Here is a 25,571-nt window from a genome sequence, read left to right on the forward strand (position 1 = left end):
CATGATGTAAACATATACGTCAAAGAGACTATATGATCAGCAAGATTGTATATAGTGCAGCAAAATATGTATTATTCTCTAATTGAAAACAAATAATTGCACATCCCCGATTATATTATTGCACAAGCCCTTTATGTGTATGTACTAATGCATAAGCCCATGGTTAGCAATAGCATATGTAAAAAATATATGGCTAATCATGTGTCAACTATTAGAGTAAGGTGTAAATAAAAATAATAGGATATTGTCTGATGCATATAACTTATTAACAATTCTTTTCTCAACACCATGAGAAGACATTGAAAAAAATAGCAATTCTAGCATTGTTTTTTATACTTTAAATTTTACATCATTCTCTGTGCTGCATAAATAAGTTATCTTTATGTTAGTACAATTATGGCAATACTAGTTTTATACCATTTTATTTTTTTATTGCATTTATACATTAAATACACTGTTTAAAAACAAAAATCGAAGCTGTACTAAAGGCTTATTTGTTTCAAGTCAAAATGTAATTTTCATTGGTATCATTGTGTAGTATTTACAATTTATTAATAATTTTTATACCACTTTTCGGGAAGCAGAACAAAATAAATACCAATTCTTGATTACAAATATACATTTTTTAAACACTCACTGTCCACAATAATTGACATTTAATCTATACTCCATTCACTGACTGCAATAACTGACATCATTTTTATTATGCAGGTCAATACAATTACGATAATACCAAATACCAATTTTAAATTGTTTTTTCTTTTTAGGTTTTAATTTTTTGTTTTACAGGGCTGTATCAAGGCTTATTTTTGTGTAATGAGCTGTAATTTTATTGGTACCACTCTTGGATGCTTGCAACGTTTAATCACTTTATTTTTTTTTTCAAGCGGGATAAATATAAAAGACAATAATAGCATTTTTTTTTTATTCTGCGTTCACCATCCGTTTACAGTAAAGGTCATTACAGATGCACCTACAGTACAGACCAAAAGTTTGAACACACCTTCTCATTTAAAGATTTTTCTGTATTTTCATGACTATGAAAATTGTACATTTACACTGAAGTCATCAAAACTATGAATTAACACATGTGGAATTATATACTTAACAAAAAAGTATGAAACAACTGAAAATATGTCTTATATTCTAGGTTCTTCAAAGTAGCCACCTTTTGCTTTGATGACTGCTTTGCAAACTCTTGCCATTCTCTTGATGAGCTTCAAGAGGTAGTCACCGGAAATGGTCTTCCAACAATCTTGAAGGAGTTCCCAGAGATGCTTAGCACTTGTTGGCCCTTTTGCCTTCACTCTGCGGTCCAGCTCACCCCAAACCATCTCGATTGGGTACAGGTCTGGTGACTGTGGAGGCCAGATCATCTGGCGTAGCATCCCATTACACTCTCCCTCTTGGTCAAATAGCCCTTACACAGCCTGGAGGTGTGTTTTGGGTCATTGTCCTGTTGAAAAATAAATAATGGTCCAACTAAACGCAAACCGGATGGAATAGCATGCCGCTGCAAGATGCTGTGGTAGCCATGCTGGTTCAGTATGCCTTCAATTTTGAATAAATCCCCAACAGTGTCACCAGCAAAGCACCCCCCACACCATCACACCTCCTCCTCCATGCTTCACAGTGGGAACTAGGCATGTAGAGTCCATCCGTTCACCTTTTCTGTATCACACAAAGACACGGTGGTTGGAACCAAAGATCTCAAATTTGGACTCATCAGACCAAAGCACAGATTTCCACTAGTCTAATGTCCATTCCTTGTGTTCTTTAGCCCAAACAAGTCTCTTCTGCTTGTTGCCTGTCCTTAGCAGTCGTTTCCTAAAAGCTATTTTACCATAAAGGCTTGCTGCACAGAGTCTCCTCTTAACAGTTGTTGTAGAGATGTGTCTGCTGCTAGAACTCTGAGTGGCATTGACCTGGTCTCTAATCTGAGCTGCTGTTAACCTGCGATTTCTGAGGCTGGTGACTCGGATAAACTTATCCTCAGAAGCAGAGGTGACTCTTGGTCTTCCTTTCCTGGGGCGGTCCTCATGTGAGCCAGTTTCTTTGTAGCGCTTGATGGTTTTTGCAACTGCACTTGGGGACACTTGCAAAGTTTGCCCAATTTTTTGGACTGACTGACCTTCATTTCTTAAAGTAATGATGGCCACTCATTTTTCTTTACTTAGCTGCTTTTTTCTTACCATAATACAAATTCTAACAGTCTATTCAGTAGGACTATCAGCTGTGTATCCACCGGACTTCTGCACAACACAACTGATGGTCCCAACCCCATTTATAAGGCAAGAAATCCCACTTATTAAACCTGACAGGGCACACCTGTGAAGTGAAAACCATTTCCGGTGACTACCTCTTGAAGCTCATCAAGAGAATGACAAGAGTGTGCAAAGCAGTCATCAAAGCAAAAGGTGGCTACTTTGAAGAACCTAGAATATAAGACATATTTTCAGTTGTTTCACACTTTTTTGTTAAGTATATAATTCCACATGTGTTAATTCATAGTTTTGATGCCTTCAGTGTGAATGTACAATTTTCATAGTCATGAAAATACAGAAAAATTTTTAAATGAGGTGTGTCCAAACTTTTGGTCTGTACTGTATATCAAATGTTTTTTTCCCCAAAATAAACATTTTTTTATTGTTCTAATTAAGACTATTTTTTTTTCTTTACAATATTCATTAGTCCCACACGGGAACTTGGACATGCGATCCTTTGATTGCATTGCTAATAATGTGCTGCCTAAGTTGTACAGTCCATTATCTAATCTGTCTGTGTTCCACTGACAGTTAACCTATTAGAGTCCACTTCCAGTGGGATCTGATGGGTGGAGCTGTTTGAAAGTGTCTTTCATGAACTCTGCTTTGATTTACATTATCTCTGAATGAGAATCCTGCAGCAGAGGATTGCTGGCATTGTGTAGAATAAGAAATATGGATGGTATTTTATTTTATCTTGAATAAAAACAAAGTGATGCCTGTGTTTTCATTTGGGTCATTCATTACGAAATTCCAGTCTTAATGCTGGAATAAGATGCGCTGAATTCATTGAGGGTCACGCCACTTAATGAATTTGGCACATCTTATCAGTGGCATGCTCCACCCCAGAAATGTTTGCTCCAGTCAATTTGTGGAGTAACCAACCTTACTGGCATAAGAAATGTTGCCACTTTTGATTAATTTGATGGGCAGGTGTAGCCACGTCCCATCCCACCCCTGCTCCTCTTCAACTCCAGCCATTTAAAAAATGTGTACCCTTTCAAAGAGTTGTACACTAGTTTTTTGACATAAACACTTTGATGAATCTGTTCCAGTGTGCTGTGTACATGTCTATTAGAGTCTGCAGTAAACATACACAGTCGGAGCACCATATTTATCAGGAGGTTCCTGGCCATAATGAATGGCCCATTGCAGTTTCTAATCAAATATATTTTTATTGGTTTTATTAAAAAAGGTAATAGGGAAGGGATACAGAAAGAAGGGGAGGCAATCAAAAGGGGACATTATAATTGTTACATACTGACACTCTGTATGATTATTTATTTTACTCACTTATATAGCACCATTAATTCCACAGCACTTTACAGACATTATGGGCACTGTCCCCATTGGGGCTCACAATCTACATTCCCTATCAGTGTCTTTGGAGTGTGGGAGGAAACCAGAGAGCCCAGAGGAAACCCACGCAAACACGGGGAGAACATAAAAACTCCTTGCAGATGTTGTCCTTGGTGAGATTATGCATTTAAACTGAAATTGTAATTTTGGGTGTAAATCAATTTCTCCAAGAGGGTTGTTATATAAAGGCCCAGAGCTCTGAACTTCCAGATCACAACCTTGATAACACAATATTATTCTATAAGAATATTGCTAACAGAATGATGTCCACAGCTGACTGATGTACATTGCATTGTATAATACCTAGAGTGATTGTCCAACACTCTCAAACTATCACAAATCCACAGGATAGGTGATATGTGTCCGATCGAAGTGGGACCACTCTGATGCCACTTACTTGAATGGATCCGGGGTCCCAAATTCCTACTGCTGCTGTCTATGAGACTGATGGCGATAACTGAGTACAGCACCGAGTTTGATATACCTTTTGCAATACTGCTTCATAATTACGCCTGGAGAGCTTCCATCCTTCTCCTTCTCGTGACCATTTTGCTTCATTAAATAAATCATCATTCTATCTCCAGCATTTAGATTATACAGACATAACAAAAATAAAGCTTAAAGGGATCCTGTCATGTGGATTTTACACCTAAAACTAATAACATGTCTGTTAAGGCACTTTCATGCTGATTAATACTTTCTTGAATTTAAATCAAGTATTGAAATTGTATGCAAGTAATCTGCAAGTGCTTTAGTTGGGAATTGAGATATTGCACTTGCAGCTCTCCTGCCCTCCCTCCCGCCTACAGCCTGCCTCCTGTGTCTTACAGCATGAAAGCCCTGTACATATATGCCATTAGTTTGAAGTGTAAAATCCTCATGACAGGTTCCCATTGAAATATATACATATATATAGGTATTTGTCAGTCATGAGGTGGAGTAATAGAGAAATGTGTACCTAGTTGTGTCAGATCATGCCGGGTGTGCCTTTTTGATGTGTTTGTTGCACTCTGCACTTTTCATGCTGACTATTATTATTATTTATTATTATAGCACCATTTATTCCATGGCACTTTATATGTGAAAAAGGGGTATACATAGCAAAAGCAATTACAATAACCTTGAACAAAAACGTGACGACTGGTACAGGAGGAGAGAGGACACTGCCCGTGAGGGCTCACAATCTACAAGGGATGGGTGAGGATACAGTAGGTAAGGGTAGAGCTGGTCATGCAGCGGTATGGTGGAGCGAGAGTTACTGCAGGTTGTACGCTTGTCGGAGGAGGTGGGTCTTCAGGTTCCTTTTGAAGGTTTCCACGGTAGGCGAGAGTCTGATATGTTGGGGTAGAGCATTCCAGAGTAGGGGGGATGCACAGGAGAAATCTTGTATGTGATTGTGGGAAGAGGAGATCAAAGGGGTGTAGAGAAGGAAATCTTGTGAGGATCGGAAGTTGCGTGCAGGTAAGCACCAGTAGACTAGGTCACAGATGTACAGTCATGGCCAAAAGTTTTGAGAATGACACCAAAATTATATTTTCACATGATCTGCTGGCCTCTGGTTTTTATTAGTGTTTGTCTGATGTTTATATCACATACAGAAATATAATTGCAATCATATTATGAGTACCAATAGGTTATATTGACAGTTAGAATGAGTTAATGCAGCAAGTCAATATTTGCAATGTTGCCCCTTCTTCTTCAAGACCTCTGTAATTCTCCCTGGCATGCTCTCAATCAACTTTTGGACCAAATCCTGACTGATAGCAGTCCATTCTTGCATAATCAATGCTTGCATTTTGCCAGAATTTGTTGGTTTTTGTTTGTCCACCCGTCTCTTGATGATTGACCACAAGTTCTCAATGGGATTAAGATCTGGGGAGTTTCCTGGCCATGGACCCAAAATCTCTATGTTTTGTTCCATGAGCCATTTAGTTATCACCTTTGCTTTATGGCAAGGTGCTCCATCATGCTGGAAAAGGCATTGTTGGGCGCCAAACTGCTCTTGGACGGTTGGGAGAAGTTGCTCTTGGAGGACATTCTGGTTCCATTCTTTATTCATGGCTGTGTTTTTAGGCAAGACTGTGAGTGAGCTGATTCCCTTGGCTGAGAAGCAACCCCACACATGAATGGTTTCAGGATGCTTTACAGTTGGCATGAGACAAGACTGGTGGTAGCGCTCACCTCTTCTTCTCCAAATAAGCTGTTTTCCAGATGTCCCAAACAATCGAAAATGGGATTCATCAGAGAAAATGACTTTGCCCCAGTCCTCAGCAGTCCACTCCCTGTACCTTTTGCAGAATATCAGTTGGTCCCTGATGTTTTTTCTGGAGAGAAGTGGCTTCTTTGCTGCCCTCCTTGAAACCAGCCCTTGCTCAAAGAGTCTCCCCCTCACAGTGCGTGCAGAAGCACTCACACCTGCCTGCTGCCATTCCTGAGCAAGTTCGGCACTGCTGGTAGTCCGATCCCGCAGCTGAAACAGTTTTAAGATATGGTCCTGGCACTTGCTGGTCTTTCTTGGGCGCCCTGGAGCCTTTTTGACAACAATGGAAGCTCTCTCCTTGAAGTTCTTGATGATGCGATAGATTGTTGACTGAGGTGCAATCTTTGTAGCTGCGATACTCTTCCCTGTTAGGCCATTTTTGTGCAGTGCAATGATGGCTGCACGTGTTTCTTTAGAGATAACCATGGTTAACTGAAGAGAAACAATGATACCAAGAACCAGCCTCCTTTTAAAGTGTCCAGTGATGTCATTCTTACTTAATCATGACTGATTGATCGCCAGCCCTGTCCTCATCAACACCCACACCTGTGTTAATGGATCAATCACTAAAACCATGTTAGCTGCTCCTTTTAAGGCAAGACTGTAATGATGTTGAAATGTGTTTTGGGGGTTAAAGTTCATTTTCTGGGCAAATATTGACTTTGCAAGTACAGTAATTGCTGTTAAGCTGATCACTCTTTGACATTCAGGAGTATATGCAAGTTGCCATTACAAAAAATGAAGCAGTAAACTTTGGAAAAATTACTATTTGTCTCATTCTCAATACTTTTGGCCATGACTGTATAGAGGAGACAGGATGTGGATGGCTTTGTATGCTATGGTTAAGGTTTTGAACTGGAGTCTCTGGGCAATGGGTTGCCAGTGAAGGGATTGACAGAGAGGAGAGGCCGGGGAATAGCAGGGGGACAGGTGGATTAGTCAGACAGCAGAGTTTAGGATAGATTGTAGGGGTGCAAGAGTGTTAGAAGGGAGGCCACAGAGCAGGAGGTTGCAGGAGATATTTTTGAGTTGTAGTCGGCAGGAAGTGGAAAGGGCTTGGATATGTGATTTGAATCAGAGATCAGAGTCCAGGGTTACCCCGAGGCCGCGAGCTTGCACGACTGGGGAGAGAGGGCAGCCATTGACTTTGATAGATAGGTCAGATGGGGGAGTTGAGTGAGATGGTGGAAAGATGATGAATTCGGTTTTACCTATGTTAAGTTTTAGAAATCTAGCCGTGAAGAAGGATAAAATAGCAGACAGACATTGTGGGATTCTGGTTAGTAAGGAGGTGATATCAGGTCCAGAGAGGTAGATCTGTGTGTCATCAGCATAGAGGTGATACTGAAAGCCGTGAGACTCTATGAGCTGTCCCAGGCCGAAGGTGTAAATGGAGAAGAGAAGGGATCCTAAGACAGAACCTTGGGGGACACCGACAGATAGAAGGCGAGATGAGGAGGTGGTGTGTGAGTGGGAGACACTGAAGGTTCTGTCTGTTAGGTATGAGAAGATGCAGGATAAGGCCAAGTCTGTGATGCCGAGAGATGAGCGAGTCTGTAGTAAGAGGGAATGGTCCACTGTGCCAAAGGCAGATGACAGTTCCAGGAGGAGGAGGAGGACAGAGTAGTGCCGCTTGGATTTGGTGGTTAGTAGGTCGTTGGTGACTTTAGTCAGGGACGTTTCAGTGAAATGGTGCCGTCAGAAGCCAGATTGTAAGCGGTCAAAGAGAGAGCATGAGGAGAGGTGGGAGGACAGTTCAAAATGGACATGTTGTTCCAGTAGTTTTGAGCCATAGGGGAGAAGTGATATGGGGCGATAGCTAGTCAGAGAGGAAGTCAAGGGAGGGCTTTTTGAGAATGGGTGTGATCAAGGCATGTTTGAAGCATGAGGGGAAGACACCAGTTGTTGGTGACAGGTTGAAGAGCTGGGTTAGGGTTGGGATGAAGACTGTGGTAAGGTTGGGGATGAGGTGGGACGGGATTGGGTCAAATTCACAAGTGGTGAGGTGTAATTTGGAGAGTAAAGAGGAACGTTGATCTCCCGTAATGGTGGAGAAGCTGGTTTTGGAGGAGGAGGGTTGAGTAGATATGAGGAGGGGCTGTGGGGACTTCAGGCAAAGGCTTTGTCTGATGGTGTCAATCTTCTGTTTGAAGAATGAGGCAAAGTCTTCGGCTGAGATGAGAGGAGAGGGAGGAGGCGTTGGGGGACGGAGGAAAGAATTGAAAGTGTTGAATAGCTATTTAGTAGTGAATAGCGACTCGGGTGCTCATTGCTTGGGACGAGCAAATCGTAGTGCTCGGGTGCTCAATCCAAGCAACAAGCCCAATGCAAGTCCATGGGAAACTCAAGCATTTTTCCGGTGGCCCCCCCAGAGGTCTGGAGGGGGCCTAAAAATTGGCCAAATCGATGGGAACAGTGATAAAATGATACGGGAACAGCATGGGGAAGACCCCTGGAATCATCTCAGGTCACTGCTGTGAACAATGTTGTCAGAGTATTACGCCACTTTTACAGACTGATAATAAAACAAACAAAAACAGAGCCAAAATGGATTTTCCCGGGAAAAAATGTTCAGGAACATTCTTTCCAGGGTAATGACTTGTATATAAGGCAAAATAAATAACCAAAACCAAAAATGCTCCTCCACACCTTGGGCTATGTTCACACGTAGCGTTTTTGATGCATGTTTGCACTTTGGCATTGCTTTCAACGGTGAAAAATACATTTACCGGTAAATGTAATTTTAACATTTACTACCTTATCTGGCCATGTGGTGTGTGAGACATGATCAGACACATCCTGTTTCATTTATGAAGGAGGGACTGTGAAAGTCACAAAGAATATTTTTACAAGGCCATCAGGCAGTCCTTACTATTGTTAGAGGACCAGCTGTCGTCCCTCACTATTGTTAGAGGGCCATCAGCTGGCTATGCTTTGTTGTTCCCATTATTAAGGAGTGGGTCTCCTATACTGTTATTGCATATGCAGCAAGTTCAAGGTCTGCCAAAAATTTGGACGCAGTCAAATACCCTTTTGAAGAGACGTCAATGAGCGTCTCATTAAAAAAAATGTTCCCATTATAAAGGAGTGGGTTTCCTATACTGTTATTGCTTATGCAGCAAGTTCAAGAGCTGCCAAAAATTAGCATTAAAAAATAGTTTCAATTATTAAGGAATGGGTCTCCTATAGTGGTAATGCCCATACAGTGACTGCAAGGGCAGCCAAAAAATTGGATGCACTCCAATACCCCTTTGAAGAGACGTATAGGAGGTCCTCATTAAAAAAATGGTTACCATTGTTAAGGAATGGGCCTCCTATACTGGTAATGCCCATGCACTAACTGCATGGGCTGAAAAATATTTACCCCTAGGGGGTATAAATGAACATACTGTATAACATACAGGGGAGGAGTCCTGAGGAGATAATTTGCATATTCCCACTGCATTTTGGGGTAAGTGAAGAGTCTCCGCGAGCTCAAAGAACACTGGATTTTGGCTGTTGGAGCTGAAAAGAGGACATCGGTAAACCGCATTTTGAAGCTTTTTTTTTTTTAAGCTTTTTTCACTGTTTTCAGAACATTAACAGTAAGAACATGGAAGAGTCCAGGAGCCATTTGGTGAGCTGCATATCCTGCTACATGTTCACAGACTTGCCAGTGGAAAAGCCAAACTTCACATGCCAGAAATGCAAGCTTGTGTCCCTGTTGGAGGAAAAGTTGCGAAATCTAGAAGAGAGGTTAACTACCTTGAAAATCATTAAGGAAGGTGAAGAGTTCTTAGACAGAGCAGAATTATCTCTTCATGATTCAGAAAGAGAAGAAATTCGAACTGCACCTGACGAAACAGAGGAATGGAAGCATGTGACCCAGAGAAGCAGGAGGATCGAGAGGCAGTCAGCACCCATACTGCTCAGGAACCAGTACCAGGCTCTCACGCAGGAGAACCATGAAGAAATACAGCAAAATAAGACTTTGCCAGCAATGAATAACCTTGTAAGCCCTCAGAATCCTCCTGGATGGAGAAAGAAGAATGTTGTGAAGAAAAAACGGAGAGTGGTGGTCATGGGGGATTCCCTGTTAAGAGGAACAGAGGCCGCTATCTGCAGACCAGACATAACCTCAAGAGAAATGTGCTGTCTTCCAGGAGCAAAAATTAAAGATGTGTCTGACAGGATATCAAGACTCTTCAGACCTACAGATCACTACCCATTCCTGCTAATACATGTGGGGACAAATGACACCGCAAGAAAGGACCTGGAAACCATCTGCAGTGACTTTGAAGACTTAGGCAAGAAAGTGAAAGAATTGGGAGCGCAGGTGGTCTTCTCATCCATCATCCCAGTGGATGGCCATGGAACAATGAGGTGGAATAAGATTCTACAGGTGAACAACTGGCTACGTCGATGGTGCCGTCAACAAGGATTTGGATTTCTGGATCACGGAATGAATTACCTATACGATGGACTACTTGCTAGAGATGGGGTGCACCTTACGAAGACTGGAAAACATGTATTTGGAAGTCGCCTTGCTACACTCATCAGGAGAGCTTTAAACTAGAACAATGTGGGAAGGGAAGCAAAAGGCCAGAAAAAGCCATACAGCTGACAAATACTATTGAGATCTCTGCTACTGGAAGTGGAAAGGAAGAACAAAGACAAAACAATTTAAATAATAAAAATATGGGAGGAAGAGAAACCAATCACAAACTAAAATGTTTTTATACAAATGCACAAAGCATGGGCAACAAACAAGGAGAATTGGAACTACTAACGCAGGAAAAGGAATATGATGTTATTGGAATCACTGAAACTTGGTGGGACGATACACATGATTGGAATAAAAGGCTAAAAGGATACAACTTATTTGCAAGAAACAGACTTGATAAACGAGGAGGAGGTGTCGCATTGTATGTTAGAAAAGCGTATATCTGCACAGAGATTGAAGCTTCAGAGACTGGGAGTTCTGTGGAAACTGTTTGGGTAAGAATACAAGGAGAGAACAACGGAAAGGACACCATTGTAGGCATTTACTATAGGCCACCTGGGCAAGCTGAAGATATGGATGAACTCTTTATGTATCAAATGACCAAGTTCTCCAAAAAATATGACGTAGTGGTCATGGGAGATTTCAACTATCCAGACATTTGTTGGGAATCTCTCTCAAGTAAAACTAACAGGTCAAGCAAATTCTTATCCTCTCTTGCTGACAACTTTATCTTCCAAAAGGTAGGGGAGAAAACAAGGGGATCTGCTACTTTGGATCTAATCCTTATAAACAGGGAGGAAATGGTTGAGGAGGTAAAGGTGGCTGGGACGCTAGGAGGCAGCGATCATGCTATTATAGAATTTTGGATAACTAGAGGAGGAAGACATGTGAAGACTCAAACTTCAAGGTTAGATTTTAGAAAGGCAGATTTTAAGAGACTCAGAAAGAGAATAGGAGGGATCCAATGGCTGGATGTCCTTAAGGACAAAAATGTCCAGGAAGGATGGGAAATTTTTAAAAATGAGATTCTCAAAGCACAATCGTTAACAGTCCCGAAAAGTAGGAAGAATGGGAAGCATTTAAGGAAACCAGGATGGATGAACACAGAACTTAAACACATGCTAAAAAGAAAGAAAGAAATGTTTATTAAATGGAAAGAGGGAGGCATATCTAAAGAAGATTATAATGCAGTCTGCAGATCCTGTAGGGCACGTATCAGGTTAGCTAAAGCTGACAATGAATTAAGGCTTGCAAGAGATGTCAAAAGCAATAAAAAAGGATTTTGGGGGTATGTCAAAAGTAAAAGAAAAGTCAAAGATGCTATAGGATTTTTACAGGATGAAAATGGAGAAATGGTAAGAGAGGATGTTGAGAAGGCCGAACTTTTTAATTCCTATTTTGCATCTGTTTTCTCTCAGAAAGAAAATGTAACATCAACTGATCTTCACTGTCCTTTTAGAGGAATAGAGGAATCCAAGTTATCTGTAAACAGAAAGATTGTGAGGGAATATTTAGCTAACATAAATGAGTTCAAGTCTCCAGGTCCAGATGAATTACACCCCAGAGTACTGAAGGAGATCATAGAAGAAATTTTAGAACCACTCTCCATAATCTTTGAAAATTCTTGGAGAACAGGAGAAGTCCCAGAAGACTGGAGAAGAGCAAATGTTGTTCCTATCTTCAAAAAGGGGAAGAAGGTGGACCCAGGGAACTATAGGCCGGTGAGTCTGACTTCTATACCAGGAAAGATCTTTGAACAAATTATTAAACAACATGTATGTAAGTACATGGATAAGAATGAAGTGATTAACCAGAGTCAGCATGGGTTTGTAACTAACAAGTCATGTCGGACTAACTTAATTTCCTTCTATGACAGAATCACTGACTGGGTGGATCAGGGAAATGCTGTAGATATAGTATATCTTGACTTCAGCAAAGCATTTGACAAAGTATCTCACACCATCCTTATTGAAAAAATGACCAAGTATGCAATGGACCAGGCAACTGTTAGGTGGATTCATAACTGGCTTAGTGATCGGACTCAAAGGGTGGTTGTAAATGGCTTCACATCCAGCTGGATGAATGTCTCAAGTGGGGTACCACAGGGCTCCGTCCTGGGACCTGTATTGTTCAACATCTTTATCAATGATTTAGATGAAGGAATTGAGGGTAAACTGATTAAATTTGCTGATGACACAAAGCTAGGAGGGATAGCTAATACTAGAGAAGAGAGAGAGAGGATTCAAAAAGACCTAAATAAACTGGAGCAGTGGGCAGCAACCAACAGAATGGTTTTTAACAGGGAAAAATGCAAAGTACTACATCTGGGCAATAAAAATGAAAAAAGCATATACAGAATGGGAGGAATAGAGCTAAGCAACAGTACATGTGAAAAAGACTTAGGTATACTAATAGATCATAGACTGAACATGAGTCAACAGTGTGATGCAGCAGCAAAAAAGGCAAATACAATTCTGGGATGTATTAACAGAAGCATACAGTCTAGATCACGTGAAGTCATTATCGGTCTTTACTCCTCTTTGGTCAGACCTCATCTGGAATACTGTGTACAGTTTTGGGCACCACATTTTAAAAAAGACATAGACAAACTGGAGCAAGTTCAGAGAAGAGCGACCAGAATGGTGACTGGTCTGCAAACCATGTCCTATGAGGAACGGTTGCAGGATTTGGGAATGTTTAGCTTGCAAAAAAGAAGACTGAGAGGAGACTTAATAGCTGTCTACAAATATGTCAAGGGCTGTCACATTGTAGAAGGATCATCTTTATTCTCATTTGCACAAGGAAAGACTAGAAGCAATGGGATGAAACTAAATGGGAGGAGACAGATTAGATATTAGAAAAAACTTTTTGACAGTTAGGGTGATTAATGAGTGGAACAGGCTGCCACGAGAGGTGGTGAGTTCCCCTTCAATGGACGTCTTCAAACAGAGGCTGGACAGACATCTGTCTGAGATGATTTAGTGAATCCTGCTTTGAGCAGGGGGTTGGACCAGATGACCCAGGAGGTCCCTTCCAACTCTACCATTCTATGATTCTATGATTCTATGATTCTATGTTAGAGGTAGGCTTCTAAACAAAAATTCCTACCGGCATCATAAACACCCTTAAAAAAAAATTGTGGGTGTTGCATCATGGTCACCCTGATGATATGGTGGAGGATGAGGAGAAGGAGGAGAACAACTGAAAATCGACAAAATCAGCAAGCGTATAGCCATATCTGGGTGTGAAGAGGTCCATGGGAATAGACCCCCCCCCCAAAAAAAGCCACTGGATTTGACTTGTATGTTCCGCTGCTATCATCCGGTGGTGTTGAGAAGTTTGGCCCAATCCAGCCCTTATTCATTTTGGTAAGAGTCAGCCTGTCAGCATTTTCAGTTGACAGGTGGAAGCACCTATAAGTTATAATTCCCCCGGCGGCACTAAAAACCCGCTCTGACAAAATGCTAGTGGCAGGCCAGGCCAGTACCTCCGAGTCGTAGAGAGCCAGTTCATGCCATGTGTCTAGCTTGGATGCCCAATAGTTATAAGGCACAGTGGAATCATGGAGGACGTTGGTATGGTCGGCAAGGTACTCCTTCAGCATCTTCCAAAACTTTTCCCTCCTTGTCAGAGTACCCCCTGCATCAGGGCCTGGGCGCTGGGAGGGTCTGAGAAAACTGTCCCACACCTTTGACAGTGTTCTTCTGCCTCTGCTGCATCGTATTTGTGTCTCCCTTGCCTGTACTCCTTGGTTGTCCAAGGAACTGTGACCTCTGCCGCCAGGGTTTTCAGATGGGAATTTTTTTAATAATTCCTCCACAAGGGCCTTCTGGTACTGCAACATTTTATTATCCGCCACGGCAAGGAGAAATAGAAAGTTCTCCTTGTAGCATAGGTCTAGAAGTGGGACCAACCAGTAATTACTGTCGCCCAAAACTTGTACAACGCGAGGGTCACAGGAAAGGCAGCTGAACATAAAGTCAGCCATGTGTGCGCCAGGCTGCTAAAAGCCAAGTCTTCTTTGTCCTGACCAAGAGGACAACTGTCTATGCTCTCCTCCTCCTGATTTTCATCCAGGGTTCTCCTCCTCATTCTCCCTCTCCTCAGGCCATCCACACTGAACAGACAGTATGACTGTTGTGTGGGTAGTACATTCTGTAGCACAGGAAAACCGCTCCTGTTCCTCCTCCAACTCGTCTTCCTACACTCATTATCAGCCAATTCGCGTTGAGATGGAATGAGGCTGGGCTGTGTGGAATCACTCTGTATGGTTCCTTGCTCCATCTCATCGTGCTCCGCCTGCAATTCCTCCTCTTTAATTGTGAGCAACGAGCATTTCAGTACACATAGAAGCGGGATGGTGACTCTAATTATGGCGTCATCGCCGCTCACCATCTTGGTGGTGTCCTCAAAGTTTTGGAGGACGGCACAGATGTCAGACATCCATGCCCACTCATCAGCTCTTATGTACGGACGCTGATCTGAATACCGACGGGCGTGTTGAAGCTGGTACTCAACAACTGCCCTCTGCTGCTCACAAATCCTCATATGCAACATTGAGTTCCAACACGTGGTGACATCGCACACCAGTCTGTGGGCTGGAAGCTGCAAACGCTACTGATGCACAGCGAGGGCGGCGGAAGCTGTAGGTGACTTTCACAAGCAAATCAAGTAGATCTGGGTAAGTTTTGAGAAACCGCTGAACCACTAGGTTGAGCACATGGGCTAGGCATGGTACGTGTGTGAGCTTGCCTAGCTTCAGAGCCGCCACCAGGTTCCAGCCATTGTCACAAATGACCATGTCTGGCTGTAGGTTCAGCGGTGACGGCCAAGGATCTGTTACAGCTGTCAACAACTCTGCAGCGGTGTGCAGTTTGTCCCCTAAGCTTATTAGCTTCAGCACAGCCACTTGGCTGAGGCAGTGCTACAGTGCTTCCGACTGATGTGGTCATTTCGGGGATGGAGGTGCAGGAGCTGTAGAATGTGGGGGCGACCCTGATTGACCCAGGGTCCGCAATCCTCGGCATCGGGAGGACGTGTTCCGTCCAAGGGTCCGACTGGCTCCCGGCTTCCACTATTTTAACCCAGTATGCCGTCAGCGAGCTGTACCGTCCCTGGCCACAAGCACTTGTCCATGTGTCCATGGCTAGGTGGATCTTCCCAGTAACTGCGTTATTGAGGGCACGGGTAATGCTCTGGGACACGTGCTTGTGTAAGGTGGGGATGGCACACCGGGAGAAATAGTGGTGGCTGAGGACCGATTACCGAGGGACGGCCGCCGCCATGAGATTGCGGAAAGATTCCGTCTCCACGAGCCTAGAAGTTAACATTTCAACTGCAAGCAGTCTAGAAATGTGGCAGTTTAGCACTGTGGACTGTGAGTGGTTGGGTGGCTGTGTATTTGTGCTTGCGTTTAAGGACTGGAGTAGGGACAACTGAATGCTGTGCTGGGACGTGGTTGCTGATGGTGGTAGTTCCAAGTGTACAACGACAGATACAGTGCGGGAGGCATCTGCGCCATGGACAGGGGATTGGCATGCACACACAACCGCGGAACAGGCAGTGGTGTCATCTGCAGACACCATTTCTGGACCCTGGCGTTCAGCCCATCTAGTTGGGTGCTTTGCTATCCTGTGCCTGAGCATGCTGGTGGTGGTCAGGCTGGTAGTTTTGCTGCCCCTGCTGATGCTGGCATGGCAGATTTTACAAATGGGCCTTTTGTGGTTATCTGGACAGGAACCAGCCAGACTCTGGAAGACCTAACAGTTGGACTGGCAACTTCCATCGTGTTAGTGTTCCGGGAAACAGTTGCCCGCCTCTTGTCTGTGGCCACCCCTCTGCTTGTTACTGCCTGTTGTGGTGCTATGCCTCCCTCGCCCTCTGTGCTGATGTCCTCACTATGCGTGTCACCTTGATAGGTTGGGTCAGTGACTTCATTGTTCACCACCTTATCTTCCACGTACGCACCTGGGCCTCCTCCTAACTTGCTGGCAATTGTGTCTCATCATCATCATCCACCTCTTGCGACAGTAGTTGCACTTTCTCACCGTCGCCTTCATGTGACCATGGCTCCTCAAATTTTTGCCCATTGCTACATGCGATCTTCTCTTGCCCCGCTTGAAGCGGGCCAGGCAAGAGGCCCAAATCTGTAAATGGAAAAGTGAGCAGCTCTTCGGAGTGTCCAAGTGTGGGCACAGCCAACATGGCTGCGGCATTACAGTCAGTGGCAGGCAATCCCCGCATGTTTATTCTCTGTTAAAACAGCGCCAAACATGCGGGGCAGGGACTCAAGCTCCTGCCCAAATATCAAGGAAGTAGTCACCGAGCATCTCGAACAGTGAGATGCTCGGGCTAGTACCGAGTAGTTGCAAGCATGCTCACTCATCACTACTGTTTAGGGCTGAGACAGGGAGGATATGAGAGATGAGAAGTATGTCTGTTTTGCTGCAGTGAGTGTGGACTTGAAAGGAATGAAGGACTGTTTGAATGCAATGAAGTGCTCGTTGGAGAGGGACCTTTTCCATCTCCACTCAGGAACCCTGGAAGCCCGTCTCTGTTCTTTAGTCAGGTTGGTGTGCCAGGGTTGCCTGTTGATTGTGGGAGCTTTGGTATGTGTGAGGGGGGCGAGCAAAATTAAGAGCTGCAGCTGTTGCGGTGTTATATAAAGCGGCAGCAACATCTGCATCATGTAAGAAATTAATGTCTGTAAGAGGAGAAGGGATTCAGAGAGTGAGTGTAGGTCAAGGTGTTTAAGATTTCTGCGTGGGTGTGCAAGTTTGTGGATTGGGGATTGTGGACCTGGAGAGGAGAGGGTAGAAAATGTAAGCAGGTTGTGGTCAGAAAGAGGGAGAGGTGAGAGGTTAGATAGGAAACAGGGGCGGGTGAAGATGAGTTCCAGTGTGTGGCCATCTTTGTGAGTGGCTGCAGAAGACCATTGAGCAAGGCCGAAGGAGGAAGTGAGGGATAGAAGCTTAGAGACAGCTGAGAGTAAGGTGTCAATGGGGATGTTGAAGTCGCCCATGATGATAGTGGGGATGCCAGTGGAAAGGAAGTGAAGTAGCCAGGTGGTGAAGTGGTTGAAGAAGGTGGTGGCTGATCCTGGGGGGGCCGTAAATGACAGTCAGCTGGAGGTTGGAGGGGGAGTAGATGCGCACACAATGCACCTCAAAAGAGGGGAATGTAACGGAGGGTAGCAGTGGGATTTGGGTGAAGGAGCAGTTATCTGACAGGAGAAAACCTACCCCTCCACCATGCTTGCCGCTGGTGCAGAGGATGTGGGAAAGTTGGAATGCACCGTATGAAAGTGAAGCTGGGGAGGCTGTGTCAGAGGGGGTGAGGCAGGTTTCGGTGATGCCGAGGAAGGAAAGTTTGTTAGTAATGAAAAGATCATGGATGTAGGAAAGTTTGTTGCAGACGTAGAGAGCGTTCCATAGAGCTGCTGTTAGTGGGACTGGGGAAGCGGGGGCATGGCGGATGGGTATAAGGTTAGAGGGGTTGCAAGAGTTTGTGATACATCGCGGATAGAAGGTGGAAGTGACTGTAGGGATGTGGTGAGGAGGACCAGGATTTGGGGAGATATCGCCGGCAGTGAAGAGGAGCAGAGAAAGTGTTAGTAGTTGGGAGCAGGAGAGAGTATGAGGTGGCTGTCTGTGTTTGGAGGCACAGGATTGTATGTTGAGGAATAGTTCAGAGGAGGAGGTGAGATGGATGGGGAGAATTGAGGGAGAGATGAAGAGTTCATTGCTAGGTGTAGGGATTAGGGGGGGTTAGTAGAAAGTGGAGGATTATAGGGGAGAGAGTGAAAATAAACAGAAACACTGTTTACTTTGCCTGGGTATTCGGTTTCCTTCAGTTTCCTTCAGGTTCAATTCAGGTCTAATTCACTTCATCACTCTTGTCTGATACACTTAGTGATACACACTGGCAGACTATAAAGTGTCATTTCCATGTCACGATTGATAAATGTGCACCACTGTCTTGGTGAAAGATTCCATTAGCGTCAAGAGACATAGTTTCATTGTAGTAGTAAAATGAAGTTCAGATGCACTTGACGGATACCAAGATGACTAACTGTATGTTATGAAAACATAGACCTGACATGATGGCACCACCACTGTCTGTTTACCAAGCAGCGAGTCTTGTAAAGTGGCTGGTTAGTGAAAATAAAGTGACAGCTAGAAACAGCCTTTTATTAAGTACTCAGTCACGATAACGCATAGGGGTTGTATGTTGTCTTGTGAAATATACATCAAGTATTGCCTACTGCACAATTCAGCTTTTGGGGGCAATTATAAAAAGGTTGAGAGGTTCTTTGTAGTAGACCCTTTATTAGTGTTCTGATTATGGTGCCTAATATGTCCCTATTCCAGACCCACAAACAATCTTAGGGTAGGTTCACACAAGCGTATAAAAAGTTTCATCCAAAAAAACAAACATTTTTTTTCTCACTTGTCATCCGTGTGCAGTCTGTCTTCAATCTGGGTTTTTTTTACAGCTATTAATCATTTACAGAACCATTTACATTTTCCCATGTTACAGAATTGCAATATATCCATAAAATACAGATGCTATACTGTGGATTCAGATGGCATCCAATTTTTTTTTGTGCACTCAGACTTCAATCTCTTCCAATTAATGAAAGGAACCAGTGCAGGTTGCCATTTTTTTCACACAGAGTAAATTTGGTCAGTGAAAATAATCGCTCATCTGCACTGCCCCATTGAATAACATTGGTCCGAGTGCTGTCCGTTTTTTTGTCATCGCATGTGGGGGCGGCGCTGGTCTCTGCAAGACAGGTATTCTTATTACGCACACTAACAGTGCGTTTTCCTGCCAACTTGTTACTTCTGATCAGAGCTGGCTAGTGAGCTCACTGTCACTGTGCATATTGCACAGTGACAAAAATCTACTTAGCATACGTCGCAATTGACAACCAGCGCATATTCAGTAGAGTAAGGACTAGCCCAGCTCCTGAAACTGAGGTCACTGATGACGCTTTGTTTCAGGGAGGGGTCTGAGGCTACGGCAGTGACAGCAGCCTCTGCCCCCTGATGGCACTTTTTTTTGAGTATCACAGCATGCACTGGGATTCTCAAACGAAACATCATCAAAAAAGGAAGTAGAAAAAGAATAAAGCAGTTAGGTAGTGTAGTGAGGGAAGGATAGGGAATTTTTAATTAAAATGTATTAGAAAAAAAGATTAGATGACATCAAATACATAGGGATTAATATTAATTCTAAATTTGTGTTTCGGACCACCCCTTTAAGGCTACATTCCCACTATGAGCTTTTGGTGCGTTTTTGACGCTGCATGTTTTTGCTGCGTCAAAAACGCAGCATCTTGCAGTTCCAGCAAAGTGGATGGGACTTCTAGAAATCTCATTCCCACTGTACTTTTTTTAACGCAGCTTAAACTCACCTGCGATTTGTGTTTCAAATCCGCAGCATGTCAACTTTTCTTGTAGGTACTCTGAGTTTTCTGTGCGGGATTTCCTCTTAGACTTGCATTAGATGGGGAAATTCCATATTTAAAAAACGCATATGCTTTCTAAGTGCGTTTCTGCAGCGGAGACTCTTCACAAAAGCATGTGATCTGCACTTAAGTATGTCAAAGTTTTGTCAAAGCCAAATGCCAAGATGTATCAAATACAAAGTAGATTTATTTAAAGCATGACACACCAACAAGAGAGAGAAACTGCAGCGTCAAAAACGCAATAAAAACGGCAGTAACCTAATTTAAATAATGGGTGCAGAAATTCTGCAACATCAAAATCTCATCGTGGGTAATGTAGCCTGTAGGAGTAAAAAAAAGTTGTAGTATGTATATATTTTGCTCACATATTTTAAAATCGTTTGTCATGTATTACGTAATCCAACATTATTTTGTATTTTCTAGTGACCTTGGAGCAGTTTGCATTGGCTGTGGAGAATTGTCCTGTGCCAATGGATCAGAGTTTACTAATGGAGGTATAGAAGACATTTCATTACCGCTGTATTTGTTTGTGTTCACGTTTTTAATATTTAACTCTATTACTTTTGCACATAGAGCATAAATTTCTCTTTCATCCATTTTTTACATTCTGTCTAACGCCATTCCATTATCTTCTTCATTTCATATGCAGCTTTTCATTCTGTGGATAGAAACAAAAATGTTTTAATTTGTTAACAGCAAATAGAAATCAAATACAAATGTTGAGGCGCAGAAACAAAGTATATTAGAAATGTGCATACGTTTTTATTATAAAAAGGGTAAAAAAGGATTTCTCCCGTAAGGGTATGGTCAGATGTCATGATTTAGTTGCAGTTTCATGGTACAATTTAGGAACATTGCTACAGAACAGTCAAGAATTTGCAAAATCACTAGAAAGCTGCAACTTTTTACATTCACCCATACAGACTACATACCTCAATCAGAGATGTTTTGCATAATCCACACACAGCCTTTTTGGTCTTAAAGAGAATCTCTCACCACATTGACTTGTCTAAACTATTAATATGGGCACACAGGTGATAGACTACTGAGTAGTGATGGGCGAACCAGTGGATGTTCGGGTCTGGCGTGTTCGGCTGAACATCTATAAAAAGTTTGGTTCTGGTACCAGAACTATACCCAAACCCCATTAATATGAATAGGGGTCCTGAACTTCCATGGTTTCCAACGCTGTCATCTGCGTAACAGCGCGGGAAACACAGGCTCTGATTGACGGTAGGATCGATACCGCCGGTCAGAGTGCTGCTGGCTCAATCTGTCAGATGACAGCGTGAGCATGCAGCCTTCACTGGCGGTAAAAAGCTTAAAAAATATATTGAAATAAAAAACCCTAATACCTCAGCGCCTAATCCGCGATGCTGTTGTCCCCTGTAAAAGAGAAAAAAAGAAAAAAAAACATAATACTCACCTGTCCGCTGTGAAGATAATCCATGTGTCTGTTCTTCCCTGCAGCCGGCTCACACTGACAGGAGTGTATTCGCTCCTGCAGTGTGTAGCGCTGAGCTGCAGTGAGAAACCTGGTGATCTAACTTACAGCGCCGTTCGCAGTGTGAGAATGTTCTCACGCAGCAGCGGTGCCATAAATGAGTTCACCGGTGAACTTTCTCACCGCAGCTCAACTCTAAACACTGACACTCGAGCGATTACGATTGAAGGCTGTTTTTTTTGTTTTGCTTATGGACAGTTTATGAAGCAGCGATAAACCGACTTAAACGTTAAATGGAAACGCTTCCTGTGTTTTGCCTCCCATCGCACCCAAGTGAGTAGCATTCTTTATAAGGGTAATAGGGTTGAGGTTCATGTCAGCCTTGTATTGGCAGCTGACATGAAGCCTCGGGGTTAGTAATGGAGAGGCGTCTTTAAGATACCCCCATTACTAACCCCATAGTAAAAGTTTGTAAATAGAGACACAACCTGAAAAAAATATTTTATTTGAAATAAAAGTCCACACCATTTTACACATTTTTTAAAAAAAACAATTATACTCACCTAATGCCTAATCCAATGAAGCCATTGTCCCCTGTAAAAAACAAACAAACAAAAAAAAACATGCTTCACCTGTCCGAAGTGAAGAGATAATTCATACTATATAAAAAAAGAGCATGGAACGCATCCCCAAAAAATCATATGTTGATCTAATGCCTCTCGACAAAAATATATGCAATTGAACATGAGGTTCTTAGTTTAACATTCTGATCAGATTGTATGATGCCCACTGCCACGTCACGGCAAACCTCTTAGTGGGTCCTAACATTTCCTGCCAACCACAATCCCAGCGACAATGCACCAGCAGGGCAGGCAGCCTGGTGCCTCACAGCACCCATGCTGCAAGACTGAGTCCCCATGACTTCAGGCCGCGCCGCCCCACAATCACAAAACCACAGCAACAATGGCCAACACATTGCACCAACACCGTTCATTGCACCCGTGACGTGGCAGTGGGCTTCATACAGTCTGATCAGAATGTTAAACTAAGAACCTCATGTTCAGTTATATATATTTTTGCCGAGAGGCATTAGATCAATTGTATGATTATTTGGAGGTATGGTCCATGCTCTTTTTTTGCATTGGATAATCCACACTGTCTCACGACGATCCAGATGACTATCCAGATCAGTTGGAGAGCAGTCACTAATGTGACTGCTCTCCAGGACAGTAGGCTCACACTGACACAGGAGTGTAATCGCTCCTGTGTCAGTGTGTAGAATTCGGCTGCGGTTAGAAAGCTGATGAATCCCAGTGATCTCACTTACTTTGCCTCTCGCTGCATGAGAGTGCTCATGCAGCAGCGGTGCCATAAGTGAGTTCACCGGGGTTCATCAGCTGATGAACTCTGGTGAACTTTTTCACCACAGCTCAGCGCTACTCACTGCAGGAGTGATTACGCTCCTGTAAGTGTGAGCCCGCTGTTGGGGAGAACAGTCACATGGATTATCTTCACAGCGAACAGGTATTATGATGTCTTTTATTTTTTCTCTCTTACAGGGGACAAGGCCATCAGGAATTAAGCGTTAAGGTGAGTATAATTTATTTTTTTTACTCGGAGCAAAGGCACTGGCTGATGAATACTCCCTTCAGCGGCGCCTGCTCTCGCTGATATCAGCAACAGCAGGCGTAGGTTGATGGAAGTAGTACTCTCTCATCAGCCGATGCCTGTGACCAGAGGTAACCTTTTAACCTTTTTACCGCCGATGACAGCTACGGGCTCACGCTGTCATCTGACAGCTTGAGCCCACAGCGCTTTGACCGGCGGTAACAATCTGACCATTGATCAGAGCCCGTGTTACCCGCACTGTCAGCAGATGGCAACGTGGGAAACCACGGATGTTCGGGCTGCCGCTAGGTGTTCGGTACAGACTCTGAACGTTACTGTTTGGGTTCGCCCATCTCTACTGCTGAGGAGAGTGATACCTGTATGCCTCATATCAGATGCCTTGTTGAGAAATCATCTTTTATCACTTTATGTAAATTACCTCTTCCAAGCTGTGTAGGGCGGACGCTGCCTGGAAGATAACTCCACCACCTCCAGAGATAATTTTACATGAAGGGTGAGTTACCAGTATGAGACATGTAAAAAAAACTCACAGAAAATACACATAAAACTACTTTATTAATATTATGTTAACCCCTTCATCACCGAGCCATTTTCCGTTTTTGCATTTTCGTCTTTTGTTCCCCTTCTTCCTAGAGCCATAACTTATTTATTTTTTGGTCAATATGGCATTGTGAGGGTTTATTTTTTGTGGGACAAGTTGCACTTTTGAATGACACCATTGGTTTTATCATATTGTGTACTGGAAAACGGGAAAAAAATTCCAAGTGTGGTGAAATTGCAAAAAAGTGCAATTCTACAGTTGTTTTTTGGGTTGTTTTTTTACCATGTTCACTAAATGCTAAAACTGACCTGCATTATGATTAGAGATGAGCGGTGTTCGACTAGAACTGTTCGCCAATCTCAAATTTGAGCTGTTTTGGGCGGTGTTCGAGTCGTTCGACGAACGCGAACGATTTGCAAAAAATTCGGCTGTTCGAGGTTATGTTCAATAACTGTTCGTGCACCAAAAGCGTGTCCTGCATGTCTGGCGCTATTTAGAGCACCAATCATGCAGGGATTGTCTGCCACTCACTGTAATGCCACAGCCATGGTGGTTGTGGCATTACAGTGGTTGCCCAAATCGGTGGGAACAGTGCTCACAGTGAAACATGAAAAGCCGGCAATTCAGCAGCGGCATACACCGGTACCCGACAATTTAGAACAGAAAGAATAGAGCATCACACATAGATTAGATAGATAGAAACATGTCAGTCACATATATAAGAAGTACAGTGACTGTGTTGGTTACTGTACTTGTCATTTAGTGTTAAAGGATTTATTAAAAAAAATATTAGTGTTTTCATGCACCGTCTCTTTAAAAAAGCCGGCCGGCAATTCAGCATCAGTACCCGACAATTTATAACAGAAAGAATAGAGCATCACACATAGATTAGATAGATATAAACATGTCAGTCACATATATAAGAAGTACAGTGATAGTGTTGATTACTGTGCTTGTCATTTAGTGTTAAAATAAAGGATTTATTAAAAAAAAAATTGGCGTGGGGTTCCCCGTAATTTTAGTCTCTAGCGGAGGTTAAGCTGACGGCTGGGGCAGATGTTTGAAGCCTGGGAAGGGGGTAATACCCACGGAGCTTCCAAGGCTACTAATATCAGCCCCCAGCTGAATACCTAGCCTTTACTAGCTATTAAAATGGGGGACCCCCAAAAAAATGACTTGGGGTCCCCCCCTATTTTAATAGCTAGCAAAGTCTAGGCAGACAGCTGGGGGCTGATATTAATAGCCCAGGAAGGGTGCCATGAATATTGGCCCCCTCCCAGGCTAGAAACACCAGCCGTCAGCCGCCCCAGAAATGGCGCATCCATAGGATGCGCCAATTCTGGCACCTAGCCTCGCTCTTCCCACTGCCCTGTAGCGGTGGCAGTGGGGTAATAGGGCTGGGGTTGATGTCAGCTTATAATGCCATCTGACATCAAGCCCAGGTTAGTAATGGAAAGGCGTCTATAAGACACCCCCCATTACTAACCCCATAGTCAAAGTTAAAAAAAAACACAAACACCCAGAATAAAGTCCTTTAATTGAAATAAAGACACAATTCTTTATTGTTCTAAATTAAACCATACTTACGATCACGCCCATTCCAGCTGAAGCCAACGATCTCCTGCAATAAAAGAAAAATAATAAAGCAACCTCATCCTTACCTTTCCATGGTTCCCACGACAGCTTCAGCTCTACTACATTCACATGACAGTCTGGACCGCAGCAGAACTCTGCCACCCAGCTTGCCATGCCGCAGACACTGAGAAGCGCAGGCATGCTTGCGCTCCTCAGTGTCTGGCTGTGACGGCATAAAGATGAGCCGAGGTCATGTCCAATGAACTCAGCTCACCTCATGCATGTCACTGACAGCGTGGGAAAATTCTCCTGCACATGCGGTGAGTGCAGGAGAATTTTCCCACGCTGTCAGTGACGTGCATGAGGTGAGCTCATGTCCAATGAACTCAGTTCACCTCATGCACGTCACTGACAGCGTGGGAAAATTCTCAGCGCTCAGCGCTTCAGCAGGAGAATTCTCCCACGCTGGGATGGCATTGAGATGACAGGCTGGATGGCAGCTGAGTGCTGCCATCCAGCATGCCATCCTTCATAGACACTGCAG

The 25,571-nt window shown here is 43.4% G+C and overlaps 1 protein-coding gene across 2 annotated transcripts in view; it reads left to right on the forward strand.

The window, feature by feature from the left end:
* ACOXL (acyl-CoA oxidase like) overlaps positions 1-25,571 on the forward strand; it is a 612,189-nt gene that overhangs the window by 458,399 nt on the left and 128,219 nt on the right. For both annotated transcript variants that reach the window (XM_073672763.1, XM_073672762.1), the window contains exon 17: positions 20,262-20,332. In XM_073672763.1, the coding sequence (XP_073528864.1) occupies positions 20,262-20,332 (71 nt within the window). The remainder of the gene's footprint in view (positions 1-20,261; positions 20,333-25,571) is intronic.

This window comes from Phyllobates terribilis, unplaced genomic scaffold (genome assembly GCF_046119375.1).
Source record: "Phyllobates terribilis strain yellow unplaced genomic scaffold, ASM4611937v1 Scaffold_3__8_contigs__length_932513732, whole genome shotgun sequence".
Lineage (NCBI taxonomy): Eukaryota > Metazoa > Chordata > Amphibia > Anura > Dendrobatidae > Phyllobates > Phyllobates terribilis.